The 18,189-nt window shown below is 40.7% G+C and overlaps 1 protein-coding gene across 9 annotated transcripts in view; it reads right to left on the bottom strand.

Annotated features, from left to right (window-relative positions):
• RUNX2 (RUNX family transcription factor 2) overlaps positions 1 to 18,189 on the bottom strand; it is a 344,752-nt gene that overhangs the window by 162,395 nt on the left and 164,168 nt on the right. For 6 of the 9 annotated variants that reach the window (XR_010134261.1, XM_063707637.1, XM_063707639.1 and 3 more), the window contains one exon: positions 15,602 to 15,775. The exons of the other annotated variants lie outside the window; for them this stretch is intronic. Coding sequence is in view for 5 of the 6 variants with exons in the window: in XM_063707637.1 (XP_063563707.1) it covers positions 15,602 to 15,775 (174 nt within the window). In the remaining variant the exon portion in view is untranslated. The remainder of the gene's footprint in view (positions 1 to 15,601; positions 15,776 to 18,189) is intronic. 9 annotated transcript variants of the gene reach the window in all.

The following is an 18,189-nucleotide window of genomic DNA, read 5'->3' as shown; positions in this document are numbered from 1 at the left end:
ATATCCTTTTACAATGGCTTAACCTTAATCATGTTCTTTCTTAAGTTTTGGTTTCTTCACAGAGAAATCCTAATTTTCTAAGTGTATTTTCAAATACTGTACACTTTAATCTTTTCAATCTTTTAGTGGGGAAAAAAATCGCTGTAAAATATCTTCACTTCCTAAATGCGCAATCACCAAGAAAATATAATCCTGTCATAAATACATGATTACAACATATTTGCTTTTTATGGACAATTATTAGTGCTTATAGTAGAGGAAAGTCACCTTAACCTGATCTCATAAACAATTTCTGAACTCAACTTCCTGAAGAAACCTGAGACTTCTGAGATTTACTCTCAAATTGGATGAGTCAGAACAGGTGATAGATGTTTTTCAGGCATCATCAGTCAATCCTAAAGTTACTAATAGGAAAGATACAAGGCCTAGCTCTGAGACAAACCTACTAATTAACGACAAACAAGAAACCGTCTTTATCTCAGCCTCAGGTCCCACAGAGCAAGGATAATCCATCCGTCACTCTGCCTCACCCAGAGTTATACCGGATGGTGTGTCTTTTCAAATCTACAGAAACATGGAGGGAAGAACCATGTCTTAACACTCCAGCATAAACACAAATATCCTTGACTTTTAATCATGGCCTTGAGGTGACACCCTGGCTGACTGCAGTTATAGGTCAGCCAGAGTGTCACCTCAAGGCCATAAACTACCTACAAGTTTTCAGGGGCTAAATCAATGCTATCTCACAGAAAGTTTCCAAAAAAAAAGAAAAGAAAACTGTTGCCAGGCACGGTGGCTCAGGCCTGGAATCCCAGTACTTTGGAAGGCCAAGTTGGGTGGATCACTTGAGCCCACGAGTTGGAGACCAGCCTGGGTAACAGGCTTTTGTAGAGATGGTGAAACCCCACCTCTACAAAAAAATACATAAATTATCCGGGTGCAGTGACACATGCCTGTGGTCCCAGCTACTCTAGAGGCTGAGGAGGGAGGATCATTTGAGCCTGAGAGGCACTGAGTCACGCCACTGTACTCCAGCCTGGGCGACAGAGCGAGACTTTGTCTCAACAACAACAACAACAACAAAACTGTTGTTGAACTTTAAATATTTGTATGTTTTTTTAAAAACCATAATTCATCCTTTTTATATGGCAATCTTCAGAAACAGTATCAATATTATTTTAATTACTATATTAGAGAAATTCAACAAATTGACATGTTTTTATATGGATATGATATATGAACAACCCTCTGGTGTTGGGTTTTTATGCACACACTCTTGAGTGCTTGGGAAATCTGAGGCACTACATATCACTAAAGATGACTCCACTCTTATTTCTCCACCAACTTCTCTCCTGCCACCTAAAATAGGGGGTCTTAGAGGGAAGTGGTAATCAAATCTGACCTGTAACATAAACTTGAGAGAGAAAATCAGGTCTTTCCTATCTGATGGGTCTGCTGTACTCACAGACAGGATGTGATTGATCAAAATGACTACATGCGAGAGAAGAGAACAAAGCAGAGGACCAGGGCTGCTCCTGCGGACCCTGAGGATGAACCCAGGCAGAAAGGGGTCCCCAGGGCCGAGAAAGCACACTAAGAACCACCACCAGGAATAAAGGGAAGGCTATTTATTGGACCCCTCAGATCTGCAACAACACATTTTCAGAAGCAATCATGGTTTCCTCCGTGAGAGTAGACCAAATCTAGCTATTAAGAGTTCAGGTTAATTTCTCTTTTTCTGTCTAAGGTAGAAGCCACAGAAAGCCGTAAAAAGGAACCAGTCATCTGACATAAGGAATCCCTTCAGCATGTGTTTCAACCGAAGCAAAGTCTGTCACAAGCATGGAATTGTGTTTTTAAAAACGCTCTAAAGATGGAAAGGAACCATGGAGCACCAATGTCAGAATCGATTTTATAAGTTCTCCCTCTAGGGTGGTGTTCTTTCAGCTTAGACTTCTTGGAGAGTGGTTGCATCTGCTTTCCATCCTATAAACCACAAAACATAAAAGTACAGAAGGCAAAACCATACCCAGGGGGTGCTCAAAAATGCTAACTGGGAGAGGGGTGGTTCATCTGTCTCAAGTTGCCTTTCATCAGGCAAAAATGGAGACAACCCTTTATGTAAACCTGTGGAGATGAGGAAAGCAAACAGTCTTTTTTGAGCAGGACCACAGCTTCTGAAGTACAATCACTGGTATGGGGAACAAAAAGGGGGTGGCTGTGCACTTCCTACAGTGATATATAAGAGTCATGAGCTCTAGGAGTCTCCATACTTTCAAATGACTAAAAAGCCAAATTTCGCATCTGCATAATTGAACCCTAAACACTTGGAGTCATATTGAGAAGGGAGGAAGGCAGACAAGAAAAAAAAAAAAAAAGGCATCCCGGGAAAATGAACTGACTCCGGGAAAACATGTCCAATTCTCTTCTGAATGAGTAAGTTTGAGTGGGGGCAGCAGAGCAGGCAGAGAGCTTTCTGAAAGCCCAAAGGTATGCTGGAAACAAGGCAGCTGCTATTAGCAAGGATCCTTTTGTAAACACTTTGGTTAAACATGTGTGGGTGTGAAGGAGGATCTGCTTTCCTAGGAATTGCTCACAACAAGGCACACCAGGGACAGGGTGCTGAACTTCATGCAGACGGGAGGAAACAAGTCAATGGGAGCAAAGCCTGAACCCGCACACAAAAGGCTATTTCCTGTTCCTGCGGCCAGCAGGCTTCTGTGTAACAGGACACCATGACAGCCAGTGATTCTGCCAAAGCTGTCTGCAGGGAGTACCTGCCGTATTGGGGCAACAAGGTATAATCAAAGATCCCCACAATCCCACCCCTTATTCTCCACCCATTTTCCCCCTAAACAGTACTCAAATCAGGCTGTGTAAACCTCAAATATTTCTTGAGAAAACTGGGGTGTCAAAAATGATATACAGAGTCTACTGGCTTAGAACTATGCCTCTTAATTGCTACCAGGGTCAATCATCCTAACACAGAGGAGCAGATTTGCCATTTCCTATCTTAAACTATTTCTGTCATATTACTGTCATTCATAATACAGACATACTCACACTTATACATATACACATTCATACATACAGAGATTCCCATTTCAAAACAATCTACACTAAATATGAAATGTTAAATTCTATGTCTTTTCTAATAACCCTGTCAGCAAGACTGGAGTTTTAGAATGAGCTTTCTTCACTCATTTCTGGTTCTCTTGACTAATAGGAAACCATTTACAAACAAATGGCCTCCTCCAAGCATAGGAAGAGCCCCAGACTGGAGGCTCTGGCACTAACTGTGCAGCCGTGGACCAATAATTTATGGCCTCTGAGTCTCACTGTTTTCACGTGTAACATGGGAATGGGTGGGTTATCTCTAAGATGTTTTCCAGATACAAAATGCTATGATGCTAACCACTCAGAAGAGTGAGCTCCCAACCCTCAGTCCTTTCTGGAGACTGTAACTGCATCAGAAATGACTGAAGCCATGCAGAGCTGACTTGGGGTGGCTATGAAAGGTAGCTGACAATGCAGCGCCTCCCATCACAGAGCATCTGGCTCATGTCTGCTGAGAAGCCCCAAGAGCAAGGTGCAGACCCCCCTTGTCCCCACCAAGGGCCTCCTCCAACTGATCTGGTGGCTACCAGAATCATCCGGCAGGAGACAGACCCGAGTGACAGAGTCTAAAAATGAAATCTGAGAAAAAAAAGCAGCAAACTGGTTAAAACCGGAGGCTATGCAGGGTACACCCGGCATGACCATAGGTTGTATTACAACACAAACAATGGGAGAGGAGAGAATTAGTAAACTTAGAATACAATAAGCAGAGAAGAGAATGAAAAATGATATGTATGGCCTAAGATATCATATCCTGTAATAAAATGTTAAAAGAAAAACCAGAAGGAAGTTGCATTGTTAAGACAAGGTGATGAGAAGCACTCTTATGTATCACCAACTTTTGCTAGATAGGGATCATAACTGTCTTACAGAAAAGGACAGGCATTTCTTGTTTTAAAAAAATCTAATAGAAGAAGAAAGAGGCTATACCACATGTCATACCTGTCCTGGCCTCTCAGCCTTGGCATATCCTGAATCTCAATGGCAAAGCTAGAAGAGGGAAAGAAATGAGATACAAAAGGGTGGGACAAGAACTTGAAATGCCACTGAGATGTGATGCTGGCAAGGGAGAGTGGCCCTTAGTTCGAATCATAGTATTGAACTGGGTGTGGTAAATTCAGGTTCAAATCAGGCTGATGTCAACATCCAGGAAATCAGATATGGGCAGTCGGGGTATTACAGAAGGTCCCCAGGCATGGTGATACCTGATGTCACATGGATGATTGTATCCATCGTTCTAGTAATTGTCTCTCATTCATTCATTCATTCAAAAAAATATGTATCAGGTATGTACTCTGGTATTGTGTAGGCACTTGGAATATTAATGTTGAATAAAAATAGACCTAATCCCTGGTGCTATGGAGTTTTATGACCTAATCCCTGGTCCCATGGAGTTTTACAGTTGGGTAGGAGAGACAGGCATTAATCAAATAATCATATAACTATGGTAAATGCTGAAAAAGGATGTTCATGGTACCATAAAATGGGAATTCCAACCACATTGAGCATCAGGGAAAGCTTCTCTAAGGTAGTAAAGATTAAGCCAAGACCTGAATGACAAGCATAAGTCTAGAAGATGAGTAAGGGAGGTTAAGAGGGCTTTAGGCCCATGTCCAGTTCCTGGGAAGAAGGCAATATCATTTTTTTATGGACTTGATAGAAGGCCTGTGTTTAGAGCATTGTGAAAAAGTTTCAAAATATTGTGAGATGAGAATGGAGAGCAGGCAGGGAGGAGCCAGGCTGTGCTGACCCTGCTGGGCCATGCTAGACATTTTAATCTTTATCCTAAATGCAATAGGTCACCTTAGAAGATGTTTAGGTATAGAGTGACATAATCAGACATGCATTTTTAAAATCTCCCTCTGGCAGCATCCTAAAAGAAACAGGGCAGAAGTCCAGTCTAGGACCAGGCATGCAGGAAAGGGTGTGGAGAGAAAACAACAGCTGGAATGGACACAGGGGTGGAGTCCAGGGGCTGCACTCAGGCTTCAGGCTCTTAGCTGCCTCCACACATCACCTGATCATGGGGGCGAGGCTCCTGAGATGGCCTCAGGCTGGATCAGGATGAGTTCTGGATGGGTAAGGTGAGCCTTGAGTAATAGGCCTGCCTTGGGCCTACAGCTGGGAGTGATTTGGGCCGGCTCCACCTCACACCTTCTAATTCAGCGGTAGAGCCTGGGCATCTGTATGTTTAACAAGCTCCCCAGGTGATGTGATTATGTGCCAAAGTTCAAGAACAATAGGCATAATTTTTATTAATGAAAGTTAGAAAGGAAAATTACCGAACCCTATTTTGATTTAATCTTCCCTATCAAAAAGGATGATCTTACATAGAAAGAGCAGAACAAACATGCATAAGAGGAAATTAAGGCCCAAGAGAAGTGAGGAGATAAGGGAGAGCAGTGTGCTGCTTTAGATGAATTCAAGTCTCTGCTCCAAGATAAATGATATCCCACAACATGGCAAAAATGTAGGTAACTAGTACTCAAGGGGCTGCTTCTTGATGGAGCAGGGTCTAAAAAGTTTTTCCTTAGATTAAGTAAAATATGCCTCCCTGTAACTCCAATCACTACTAATCTTAGTTTTGCTCTCTGGGATTACTACTCCACATGACAGCTGTTAAATTACTTGAAGATAATGCCTTTAAAGTTTACGACACAAAATACACTAGGTTTTACGTTCCCTTATTCCATTTATCTTATTCTGAAAACAGCATTGCTATTGGTAAAATCTAAGTTGCTGAAACTAAGTTGTTTTGGAGCCACTGTTGGTGTTGACTTGCTTGCAGCCCACTAAAAACACTTTCAATAGCCAGTGTGCAAAGAACTTTTCACACTTCATCCCACAGTGACTATCAGAAAGCAGAATGGGCTCACTAAAAAACTGTCTCCTAGAATTACTAAAGCAATAGATTAGAAGGCAGCTCATCTGTCTATTGCATATCTGGACCTCAGCAAGATATATGCCTTATCCCTAAGTGATTTATAGCTAGTTAAAAAGCCTGCCAGAAAGTGGTCATTAATATATAGATCGTGGTCAGTTTAGACAGAGTTACATGGTGGCATAATCCAGGGCACAATAGTCTTATCTCTGTCCAGCATCTTCACCAAAGTCTTGAAGGATTAGAAGGGACCTTTCCAAGCTTCAAGATGAGACAAAGTTGTGAGGAATAACCCAACACAACAGAAGAAGAATCAGAACTACAAAATAACCCTACAGGATGGAAAGAGGAGGTGAAAGCAACATGATGAAATGAAATAAGAGCAAAAGTACAGTGCTGCATTTTGTCAACTACAAGACAGGATGGGGGAGCCTGCTCCAAGAGCAGAGTTTTTCATGGACTGACAGCCACAATGTGATGGGATAACAAAAAGTTAACACAAACTTGAGATATATTAACAGAATATTAGTAGACCCCTACTGACCTGGTCAGGCATAGCTAGAGGATTGTGTTCTCAAGAGGCAGCATCAGGCTAGAGCACTGGAGAAGACAGGACAAGGTGTGGGACCTCTATCGGTCATATGAGGAATAGCTGAAGAATGGCTAAGAGCGCCCATCTACCTTCAACCTCTCCAGATGACACTCCTTCCCCTTCCCACCTGAACGAACACTCGGATTTCCCCGTTAAATTTCCCTCTTAACCCTTCCACTCGGCTGCTGCTCATTTTCCCAGTCCAGATGGGTCAGGTCCTCTTTGGAAGTTCTTCCATCTACGAACCTGCAGGACATTCCCCCACATGGGAAACTGGCTCAACATCTTCCTTGTTCCCCTGTGTTGTACTGAATCCTACCTAGTCCTAGCAGACAGACGGTCCACAACAGCCTAGCCCACTCCTAGTCACAAACTGTAACCACTGCGGGAGAGAATCACGTAATCATGCCAATTGGCTCTTCCCATGACCTCTACCTTCAGCTGGGTCCTCAAAGATGCTCATCCAAAGTCATTTTCCATTCCCGCCATTCACCCTGGCAACAGCGCCAAACATTTTTCATTCTAAATCTTTCCCCCTACACCTTCACCCACTCCCCACCTAAAACTATCTGTCAGGTTTCACCTTCCTAAGACACAGATTTCCAATTTCAGCACTGAGGATTTCAGAAATCTCCTAGCACCTCAGTTTTCATATTCTCTATATGGATCACAATCTGATTCTTCCGTTAAATCTTGTCTTTTAAAGTCTATTAAAACCAATTGTTTTAAGCCATTAAAAAGCAAATCTTTATTACAATAAACAAAGCCCTAAAGAGAATCTGATGCCTCTAACTGGGAGTAGTGCCATACAGTTCTATTCCTGGAATACTTTTGCATACATTAAAATGAAAACACTTTTTAGACTGATCATATCTATAATATATTATTGTTGCTATTAATACTGAACAGTCAATGTACACCAACTCTCTGTGTGAAGCCCTGAGACATGTGGAAGCATATCACATAAATAATGGATATGTGAAGCATATCCATTATTTAGTGTGAAAATATACCACCGGGGCATCTTTGCACAAAGTGCAGGCCTAACTTGCCCCTCTGCTGGGTTACCCCGTAAGTTAATATTTCCTTCAACATTAATCTCCTATTCTGATCCTTTTGCCCACAGTCCATCACAAAAGGTAAAACAGGACAAAAAAGGACCCTAAGCAACTAGTAAAGGGGACAGGTATGCATAACGTGGGTGTACGTATATATGTACATATACATATGTATATAAAACTAAAACTAAATATAAAACTAAAAGAGAAGGATGATGTGTTGGAAAAGAATAGGAGAACAAAATCAAGACTTCCTCTGCATGGAGACTTAAAGACAGGCTAGAAATGGAACTGTTTTGGGGGAAGAAGGATAAAACAAGGCATTATATAGGAGATGAACCCTTCTTATCACAACTAAGTGTTAACTATGCATCTTATATTCCCAGATAGGAGAAAATTACAAAAACAACTTTTTGAAACAAAAAAATAATTTTTCTGGGAACATCACCCTCTCTACTTTTCTGAAAGCGTAATAAAGTCAGACCATCTTCAGTTAATAAGGGAATGCCAACAGACAGAAATCCAAACAGAGCACCTTTAAGAAGCTCACCCGTGGATACTGCTAACAGGCTAAGCAACAACATAACGGGTTGACCACCAGCCCTTCACAGAGTCCTAGGCAGCTTTATTCTTTAAAGCCAGCACAGGCTGCACCTAAAGTCTACTCTTCCTCATAATGTGGCCACCAGAGCAGAATCAATATGAAATAGTGTTTACACACAGGATTTGAGCCCTTTCTAAAAATAAGGATTGTGACTAGCAACCTCCTGTACAGAGATTCCCTGCTCACACATGTGCAAGGCAGCAGCAAATTTGCCCAGCTGCCCCACCTGAAACATCTCAAAGGAAGAAGACAGGGCAAAACTTCCCAGGAACTTCAGAAATTACAACACTGCACCACCAAAGTAAAAAAGAACCACTTCCAACAATCTGTCTTTCAATGCAGTGACTTCAGTTCCTTGACACAAGTTGCCTACAAGTGAGCAGGACCACAGTGACTGTGAAGCCTGAGAATTCACTTGACTCCCACTCTCCTCCATACCCACACTGATGGTACCCTACTGTCATTCTTCCTGCTCACCAACAGTATCTGAGCCTCTTATGGGTCCGTCCGCCCTCACACTCACAGCCACCATCACCCCAGGCCCACTTCATCTCCCAACTTGTTTCACATTAAAGAATCATGTGGTCACTCAGCACTTGAACAGAACAGTAACTTAAGACACATGCAACTCAGCTGTGCTTTCTGATTTCTGAAAGGATTACACTAGTAAATGTTTCGGGACAAGCACTAGAATCCTAGGACAGCCAAACATATACACAGCCTAATTCCAGCTGGCCTAATTGGCTGAGGTCCCCTTAATTTTTAAAGGAGTTCTGTTTGCTGAGGGAATACAGAATCAGACTGAAGTTAGGTGGAAACCACTTCAGTCACAGTAACCGCTGATAAGATTATTATTAGACAGGATGTCTGGCAAGCAGTTTTTACCTTAAATACATGCCTTATATAACTGGAATTTAATCATTTAAATGATTATATTGAATTTTAAAGTATAATTCAGATATTCCTAATGCTAACTCCCTTTTATGAAAATATTCTCTCTCAGTATCCTAAATAATGTATAATGGACAGAAGAAAAAGAAATTAGTCCTGCAGGACACATGTCACTTAGATTGTTGGCAACAAGCCCAACTTGATAGGGATGAAGGTGACTGCTTGCTAAGAATCCGGAACTCACAGTCAACTGCAATAGCTGAAGTAGCCTCCAGCAAGTCATTTCTCCAAGAATCAATTTCTTCCATCTGTGAAATATGTATCTTTAGAATTGTTTTAGGCCTTTGGTTTGTAAGTGGTAAAGAACTGCATAAATGAAAGTGAGGTACAGAAATGGGAGGAAGCTGAGCCATGATAAAAGTACCTTTCAGCTTCCCAAGAGTACTTGGTGGTAAGTACACAGGGCCATGGAGCTATGGAGAGCTGCCTTTAATTCCTGTATTTACCACTTACTAGTAGTAAGTGGGACCTTGGGTGAGTTATTCCACCTGTCTACCATCAGTTTCCATAAGAATGCCACCTATCTCATAGAGCTATTGTGAGGAACGTATGAGTTAAACTAATTAGAACAATGCCTGACACATGACAAACATTTAATAAATGGTAACTAATAGTAATTCAATCAAACAGACACTAGAAAAATATTAAGGCTAGGATAATAGTGGGTCCCGCCTCCTGAAGAGGTCAGTGACCCATTTATTCATTGATCACCGAACCAAAAGTCACGTAGTAAGCAGGTACCGTGTAAGACAATGGGGGGACACAAAGATGAACAAAACATGGCCCTAGACTTTGAAAAGTCCAAAGTCTGATGGAGGAGACAGACATGTGAACAGTAATCATCAGCACATGGAACAAGATATAATCAAGGGTTGTACAAGGTGGCACGGGAGCCTGATTCAACTCTGCTTGGGTAGGTTGGAAGAGGCTTGACAGAGGTGGCAGCATTTGATCTGAGTTTTGAAGAAACAATAAAAATGTGTTTGGAAAAACAAGACAAGGAAGAGTGTCTAGGCAGAGAAAAAAGCATAAAATACAATAACATATTAATTTAAAATAAAAAAATAAGTGAAACTTCAAATGAATTGCTTGTACATTACGAAAGGAGAAAAAGTCACAATAAATAACATAATGGACTATCTAGCAGCCTATGCAGAAGTGTCCAGAATCTACTCCTGAGTGAAGGGCAAATAGGGGTCTGAACCAAGGAAAAAAATATCCTGTGCACTTCCTTCCAGCATTTACATGCAGGGAAAATCAACTTTCATTGACTGCTTAGAAAAACAACCAAGACTCAAAAGAACCAAGAGCGGCTTTTAAAGGAGAAAGGAAATCACGAAAGGGAACGCTGCAACCTAGGAAGAATCATGAGAAGGGAAGCCCCTTGGGTGTCTGCAAAGGCAGTTTTACAAGCTACTGTAGGAGTGAGAATGTCGAGTCTCTTTTTTCTTAGCATCTTCTTTTCTCCACCCAACTGCTTCTCTGAGCTCCCCAGCCCCACTCCACCTTATCCTCCCTGAGTCTTCCCCACATCAGTGAATGGCACCACCATCCTCCAATTGCCCAGGTCAAAACTCTGAAGTCCTGTTTTCCCTTCACCATCAGCGAGAGTTGTGAACTCTCTATTAAAAAAAAAGAGAGTATTCAGAATCCTTCAGTGTCCTTCCACCTCCACTGCTACCACCATTTACTCTCTCGAGCTACTGTAGCAGCTTCCTGAACATAATTCTGCTTCTTTGTTTAGCCCCTTATGGTCCCCTCAAACAGCATCCAAACAGGTTTTATTATGCATGTAAATGACATAATGTCATTCCCTTGCTTCACATCCCCCACTACACTGGTACCCCACTGCAATCAGAACTAAACCCAAGCCACTATTGTGGCCCCCAAGACTCCCCATAATCTAGGCTTTGCATGAGTTTCCTACTGCCTGAAATGTCATTCCTCACAGATCTTAAAAGCTTTTCAAAGGACCTTTTCTCAATTTTCCAATCAAAATTAGCTCCTTCCCTCTCCGAGTTGTTACCTAGCAATTATCCTATTTCATTTTCTCATAGCATTTATTATTATCAGACATTATCTTATATGTATGCTTATTTACCTATTTATTGACGGTGTCTGACACTAAAATATAAGCTCCTTGTGAGCAGAAGCTGTGTCTCTCTCACTCACTTGCATCAATGCCTAGCAGATAATACGCATTCATTAAGTATTTTTTGAATGAGTGAAAAACAGAATAGCAGCACATCCCCCACCCTAAAAGCGAGATGAACGTCCCAATCCACCAAACCCAAGGGCCTGAATCAGCATTATTTTTTAGGTGTAGCGGACCCATCTAGAGGATAATGAGTTTAAAGATATCTTAAGCGATATCTCCCAACATCATATCCTTACTCTATTGCTATCGCTGCTTTCTGAATCAAAAGAAGTGAACATTTGTGACAGACTAGGTGTTTCCTGGCACCTAGAGACAAGCAGCAGATGTCTGAATGATAAGAGGTCTAGAGGAAGCAACTTCCCCAGGAAGCTGTGGGGAGGCCCTGGCTGAACATCAGCCATTAAAGACTTCCACAAAATATCACCATCAGACAAGCACTGCAAAGATACCAGGGAGGGAATACAGAATCAGACTGAAGTTAGGTGGAAACCACTTTAATTAGGTTCTAGCTACCACATGGCTAGAAGTTTTGGTCCTAGGAACTTCAAGAGACACTGGAAAAGGCTAACTATGAAACACTAAATGCTTATGACCTCCTCAATTTATGATTGCTAATTTCACTTCACTCTTCTGGGAGTTTAAAGACGTCTTCTGCCTTTTATGTTGGCAAGTGGGAGAACTAGAGGGGACTATATAACCATGATCATTATCTACAGTTTTGGGGTAAAAGCTTGAGATATCAAGAGTAGCAAGCCAATCGCAGAGAGGTAACTGGGCCCTTCCTGTTACAAACGTCTTGTCCAAAGGATTACATGAACTAAAATGCAGATATGGCATATTGCAAAGAAGTTACAAAATCCATTACAGGCAAGAATTTAAATTTAGTCATGCAATTACATTGACCCTAAACTTGAATAAAACCAAACAGTTTAAGTAAATGTTTTATTGAAATGTGATTTAAGCTGCTGCCCATCACTGGGGAACAATGACATCCTGGGACAGGAAATTAGAAAGAAGAGTTAATGCTACTAAGACAGATATGATATCCTCTCAACCCTTATTGCACCGATTGCTTCTCACCTGAACTTTCAATAATTCATATTTAATGAGACACTGCCACTGGGTTAGTCACAAAAGAAAATAAATCCCTGTAATAAATCCCTCAAAGAATGTACAATGTAGCAGGGTAGAAAAGATGAACACACAGTATCCTTAAAAGAAGGCAATCTTAACTAAAGCTTAGAGGGGAGATGCACTGCCTTTGGATGAAGGTTCCAGAACTTTTTCCTGAAGAAGATAACACAGTGGCCTTGGAGGATGGGTGGAATCTTGTCAGCAGACAGAGACTACTGTAGATGGGCTGGCTGAGTAAAGGGGTACAGAGAGAAGCACATGTACTCAGGAATGGTATTACAGTTGGGGCACAGGATGTGGTATGCCAGGGCTGGCGAGGATAACTATCTCTTCAACTACAACTAAGAACAGCGCTTTTCTTCTCTCTCCATATTACCTAACACCCAGTTTGCTACATGTGGTAGGCCCCAAATCATACTTATTGAATAAACAAAGAAGTCAATCCAGAGATTAAGAAATTAAACCTATTCAATTCATTTTCACATTGCTGCTGCTCCAGATGTTCCTGGGCTTTCCTTTAAAAATTGGGTCACAGTAGAACACTGCATCTCCTTGGTTATGGACAGATACAGGCATTCTCTCACTCACAATATGGGAACATTTAAAGAAAGCTCACATGGCCAAGAGTGGTTGGGGTGACAAGTATGTATGTGGACATCTGGAAATTTAGAAAGTTTGAGAAAAGTTGTTGGGTCCAATACCTAGTGGATGTTGAAAAAAAAAGAACACTGGTCTATAAATCAATTCTATTACTACTATAATCCCAAAATGAAGAGCACTAATACTCATAGAAATTCCAAGAAGCTATCAGTACCTAGAAATTAACTTGTTTTATATTTTCATTTTCAGAAATATATCCAGTGAATGTGTTCCCTGCCCTGCCAGTAACTTGCTGTGCAACTGCAGACAAGAAGCTTAACTTCCTGAGCCCCCTAACAGGGAAGAGGGTGAAGAGAAGCTGACAGCTGGAGGAGGGCCAGGCCTGTGGAGGTGGCCACACTCTCGATCTGCTCAGATGCATTTGTGGCACAGGCGAGCCCCACACCTCCTCTGAGCCTCACTCTCTGCACGTGTATCTGCTAGGCGGGGATGCTGCTAAAACACAGATCCTCTTCACAATTTTTCCAGCCATTGGTTTCACAATATCTAAGGTACCTTTAGGTTCTAAAATGTCCTCTGGATCTACTTTATGATCTCATCTTTAGATTTAAGGACAAAGCCTTGAGAGAAGCATCTTCTTAAGTGAATCTGGCAACACGCAGTCTCCAAAGGCCATTTCTAAAGCATTAGTCATCAACAGCATAAATAGCAAACAAATAATGATCAGAATATAGAAATCAAACATTTAAAAAGCCAGTGGTTGCCAAATCATAGAACATATATTTATATATATTTTATTAGTCATCATAAATCCATTACAAATCATATATAAACACTTATATATATGTGTGTATATATATACATTTGCTTCTACAAACACACACACACACACAGTCTAAGATTACTATAAAGACAAAAGGAAAGCTATTTTATGCCTTAATGAATAATCTAAAGTCTACTACTTTTTTTTTACATATATTTAGGGGGTATAAGTATGGATTTCTTATATGCATATAGTGCATAGAGGTGAAGTCTGGGCTTTTAGTGCACCCATAACCCAAACAGCAATCATTGTACCCAATGGGTCATTTTCCAACCCTCACCACCCCCCCCCACTCTCCCATCTTTTGTAGTCTCTAAGTCCACTACTTTAAATGCAGTAGCACCCATAGCTACAAGCTTCAAATTCACAAGTTAGTGTGAATTGTACTCTCGTATTTTTATCAAGGACATATGTCTAGTGAACACATTGACCTTTCAATCCCACATATGAATGATTAAAGTTTTATACAGTCTAAAACATGGCCATTCTTCAAAGAGCAATAATGTTCTTCCTTAATGCAGATATCTGGTTATCTTTAGTGTTTAGATGTTTGATTTTTATAATTCTATATCATTTTTTAAAATATACACTCATGCAAACTCATACATTCCGACTAAAATATATACACTCACAGAAACTGAAACCTACTCTAAGTAACTATCCAAGAATACACTTACATAATATGGGCAGGAGAGAAGAAGGGATAGGTCATTCTGTTTATAAACAATTATGTTTTGAGACCATTAAGAACATTCGAGCCTAACTACTATAAACAAAAATCTAACCATAAAAAAGATCCATGTTGAGGGCTTATTACACATTTTATTTTGACTTACTTTCCCTCTATTCTAGTCCACCTCTACCAATGATAGCAATTAGATGACATGTAAACTTCCTTTCAGCTCTCAATACTTTTATCTGCAAATTAAAGATTTATAATAATTAATACACTCTCTTGTCATCATGACCTAAAAGCATTCAAACTAGTCTTTAAATAAATCTGTTTTTGCACAAGTGGGACAAAAAGAAAAGAGTTGGGGGTCTTAATGCACCAAATGTGAATGATTAGTCTGTAATGTAATGCCGATGTTAATTTCTCAGAAGAAAGGTAAAGTAAGTAGCTGACTAGAATTTATAAAGAGAAATGTCTAATGGAGAACCAGAGCTAAATGTAAATCAGAAGTGAATTGTGTGTGCCCGATGAGCCACACATTGACCTTGCCTTATAACTACCAATCAAGGCTTCCTGTTCGCCCTGGGCAATTTTCAAGCAGACTTAATGAAATAGTTATACATGTAAGAAATGTAAGCCCAAATCTGAGAGGGTAACACTAATTTTCTAATAGTAAGGGTGTGATGTTATCCCCTGCACCACCTGGATACAATATAGAAATGTATAATAAACATTCTCCCAAAGTGCATTATTACCGTTCCACCAGGGTGTAGACTGAGATTGCTGCAGAGTAGAGCATTAGTAGAAATATCCCCCAAAATGTTATCCCCAAGTTATTGAATGTTTTTTTTTTAGTAAAAAAGAAGAAATCAGTGTCTTCAAGTCTTGATTCTTTAATAATAAGCCGCTTCACAGCTCCAGGAGTTTTGAAGTGAACACATCTCCTCTGGTAGCCCCTCACCCCCAGCCTGCCAGCGTCTATGCAAGTGAAACCTATGAGTCTGTCTTACCTGTAATCTGACTCTGTCCTTGTGGATTAAAAGGACTTGGTGCAGAGTTCAGGGAGGGCCGTGGGTTCTGAGGCGGGACACCTACTCTCATACTGGGATGAGGAATGCGCCCTAAATCACTGAGGCGGTCAGAGAACAAACTAGGTTTAGAGTCATCAAGCTTCTGTCTGTGCCCTGGAAATAGCAAATCATAAAATAAAAGCATATTAATTAGCTGAACAATTGACCATGCTAAATAGATATGTGAACATACAAACTGGGAGTTTAAGCCAAGGAATTATCAATATTAATATTTATAATGACTTGTTTACATAATGCCTTCCATTTCAAATTGCTTTATAAGCGGTATCTGGTGGCCAGCATTCCTAGCTCTGTTTTATAAATGGAGAGCTGAGGTCTCAGAGGACAACTTGAAGTCAAGCATCAATAGAGAGGCAGGATACTAGACACCTTCTCTGGCCCTCTCAGTAAAAAAACAAAACAAAACAAAACAAAACAAAAAACAGGAGAGATGTGTATTGGGGGTGTTTGCTTGTTTCATGATGGAGGAAATCCCCTCTGAAAGTTCAGAGAGTCCATGCATGTTAGCCACAATGTCACAAAGCTGGAGCAGAGACACAGACAAACACATTTGTCAAAGGGAAATTTCCACGATGACCATAGTGACTTTTCTTTAACGTTACAACTACTCTTTACTAAGACTCTTTTCTGGAAAATTAAAACTCAAACCTAAACCCCTTTAAGAAATAAAAAAACAGAAATGTAAGCAGGGAAACTCAAATTCTCAAGAGGAATCTGGATATTTTGTGATATGCCAAAGCTGGAATGTGTATAATAAACTCTGTTAAATCAGAGAGAATGCTTTTTTATTTTAAATCCACTACTGTGGTTTTGGAAAAGAAGCTGAAATACACTCTTTAAGTAAACATGCGACTGTGACAATCCATTATTTGGCGGAGAGGGGGAGCCTTTCTATCTCTCTTCTAGTTTATTCAAGTCTAAAAGCTAAAGAAATTCTGGGTATTAGAGAAATGCGCAAATTAAAACAAACCAAGATACTAAGACTTCTTAAAAATCATCAAATCATTCTTAACAAAAGACATACTAGTGTCTTGGTGCAAGTATAACAGAAAAGCATCTGAATCTGGGTGTACCATAGTAGAGTAAATCTATAGGGTGGTGCTACTGGGGACAAATGCAATGCTAATAGAGAAACAGAAATGGACTGTGGATTCCTTCCTCCAGATTCTGTGCCAGTGAGGCCCTAGGGTGCTGCCCCAACATTTTAGTATGACTATTAAGTAACTGAAGCTGATTCGAGGAAGAACCACCAAGATGATGATGGGATTAAGAGTTTGCCCCTTGAAGAGAAACTAAGGGAATTAGAATATTATCCATAAAAGAAAGAAACCTTGAAGAAGGTTTATGAAAAGCCTTCAAGCCTGGGAGTTTTTCACTACTCTATGGGTAGCGCAAACGCCTTAGCTTCCACTTAATACAGAACAAGAGGAATGTATCAGGATAGGGTTAAATTGAACATTAGAATTTCCCAACTATAAGCTGTCTTCGTAAGACAAATTCCTTATTTTATTTGCCCCAAAATGTATTTTCCTGTCTCCTTTTTCATTGCCTACCCAGCCCAAAGAAAACAGATAGGAAGCCAAGGCTTGGTAATATGAGTGTAGCTGTCTCCACGGCCAAACGTGTTCCAACTAGGCCCATTAACTGAAATGCACCCACCACCCTATTTCCTGCCAGTGCAAGTTTTTGGGCATCTGCTATAACAGAGGGACTACACCTAGGAGAAAAATGAACAGGAAAAATTAGAGAAATTCATTGTTAATGGTTGTTTTCCCCACCATTACTGTTTTGTATCCAGATTACAAATAGATTTTAGATCCCTAGAGGACTTTTAGAGATGACCCAAAACAGCTCCTAGACCCTGGCAAGTAAGGTGTTCACCTATGAAGTGACTGAGGCACGCAGAGGTAGAACAACTAGCTTATGGTCCTCGGCTGCCGACTAGCTCAGCCTTGACGAGGATATAGCCCTCGTCCAAGTTGACTGAGCTTTCCATTCATCATGTGGCACCATCAGTGCTGGTATTCTAGCTTTCTCTTCCCTTCCTCTTCCAGCTGCTATGGAGGACTGAAAATATCCAGATCATATAGAGCGAAACACCTAAGAACTAAGCCCAGTGAGGTGCCAAGTCTGGCTTTCAACATAAGCAGAAGTAGCAACAAGGATTCAATTACAAAGTTAATAATTCACCCATTACCCTAAATAAATGGCTGTAGCCTAACTCACCAAACTTCCATCAGTACATCTTGCTGGGTCTAACTAGTTTCACAATTAGGGAATTATATAGTACTTGTCACAGATCCATGGAGTCTGTTCCTCACACTCACACACACACACACACATGCACACACATAGTATTGGTGTGGTGTTGATACAGCTGTAAACATTAACAAGAAAGCTTACGGAATTGTCCCTGGAAGTTATTTTTCTTAATAGGCCATATTTTTGGAATGGCAGGTTCCCTGAGGGCTGAGGGGAGGGCTACATGATCTTGCATGGTTCCTTTA

Source organism: Gorilla gorilla, chromosome 5, assembly GCF_029281585.2.
Source record: "Gorilla gorilla gorilla isolate KB3781 chromosome 5, NHGRI_mGorGor1-v2.1_pri, whole genome shotgun sequence".
Lineage (NCBI taxonomy): Eukaryota > Metazoa > Chordata > Mammalia > Primates > Hominidae > Gorilla > Gorilla gorilla.
Note: the sequence above shows the minus strand (reverse complement) of the source record. Positions and strands in the feature narration are given on the sequence as shown.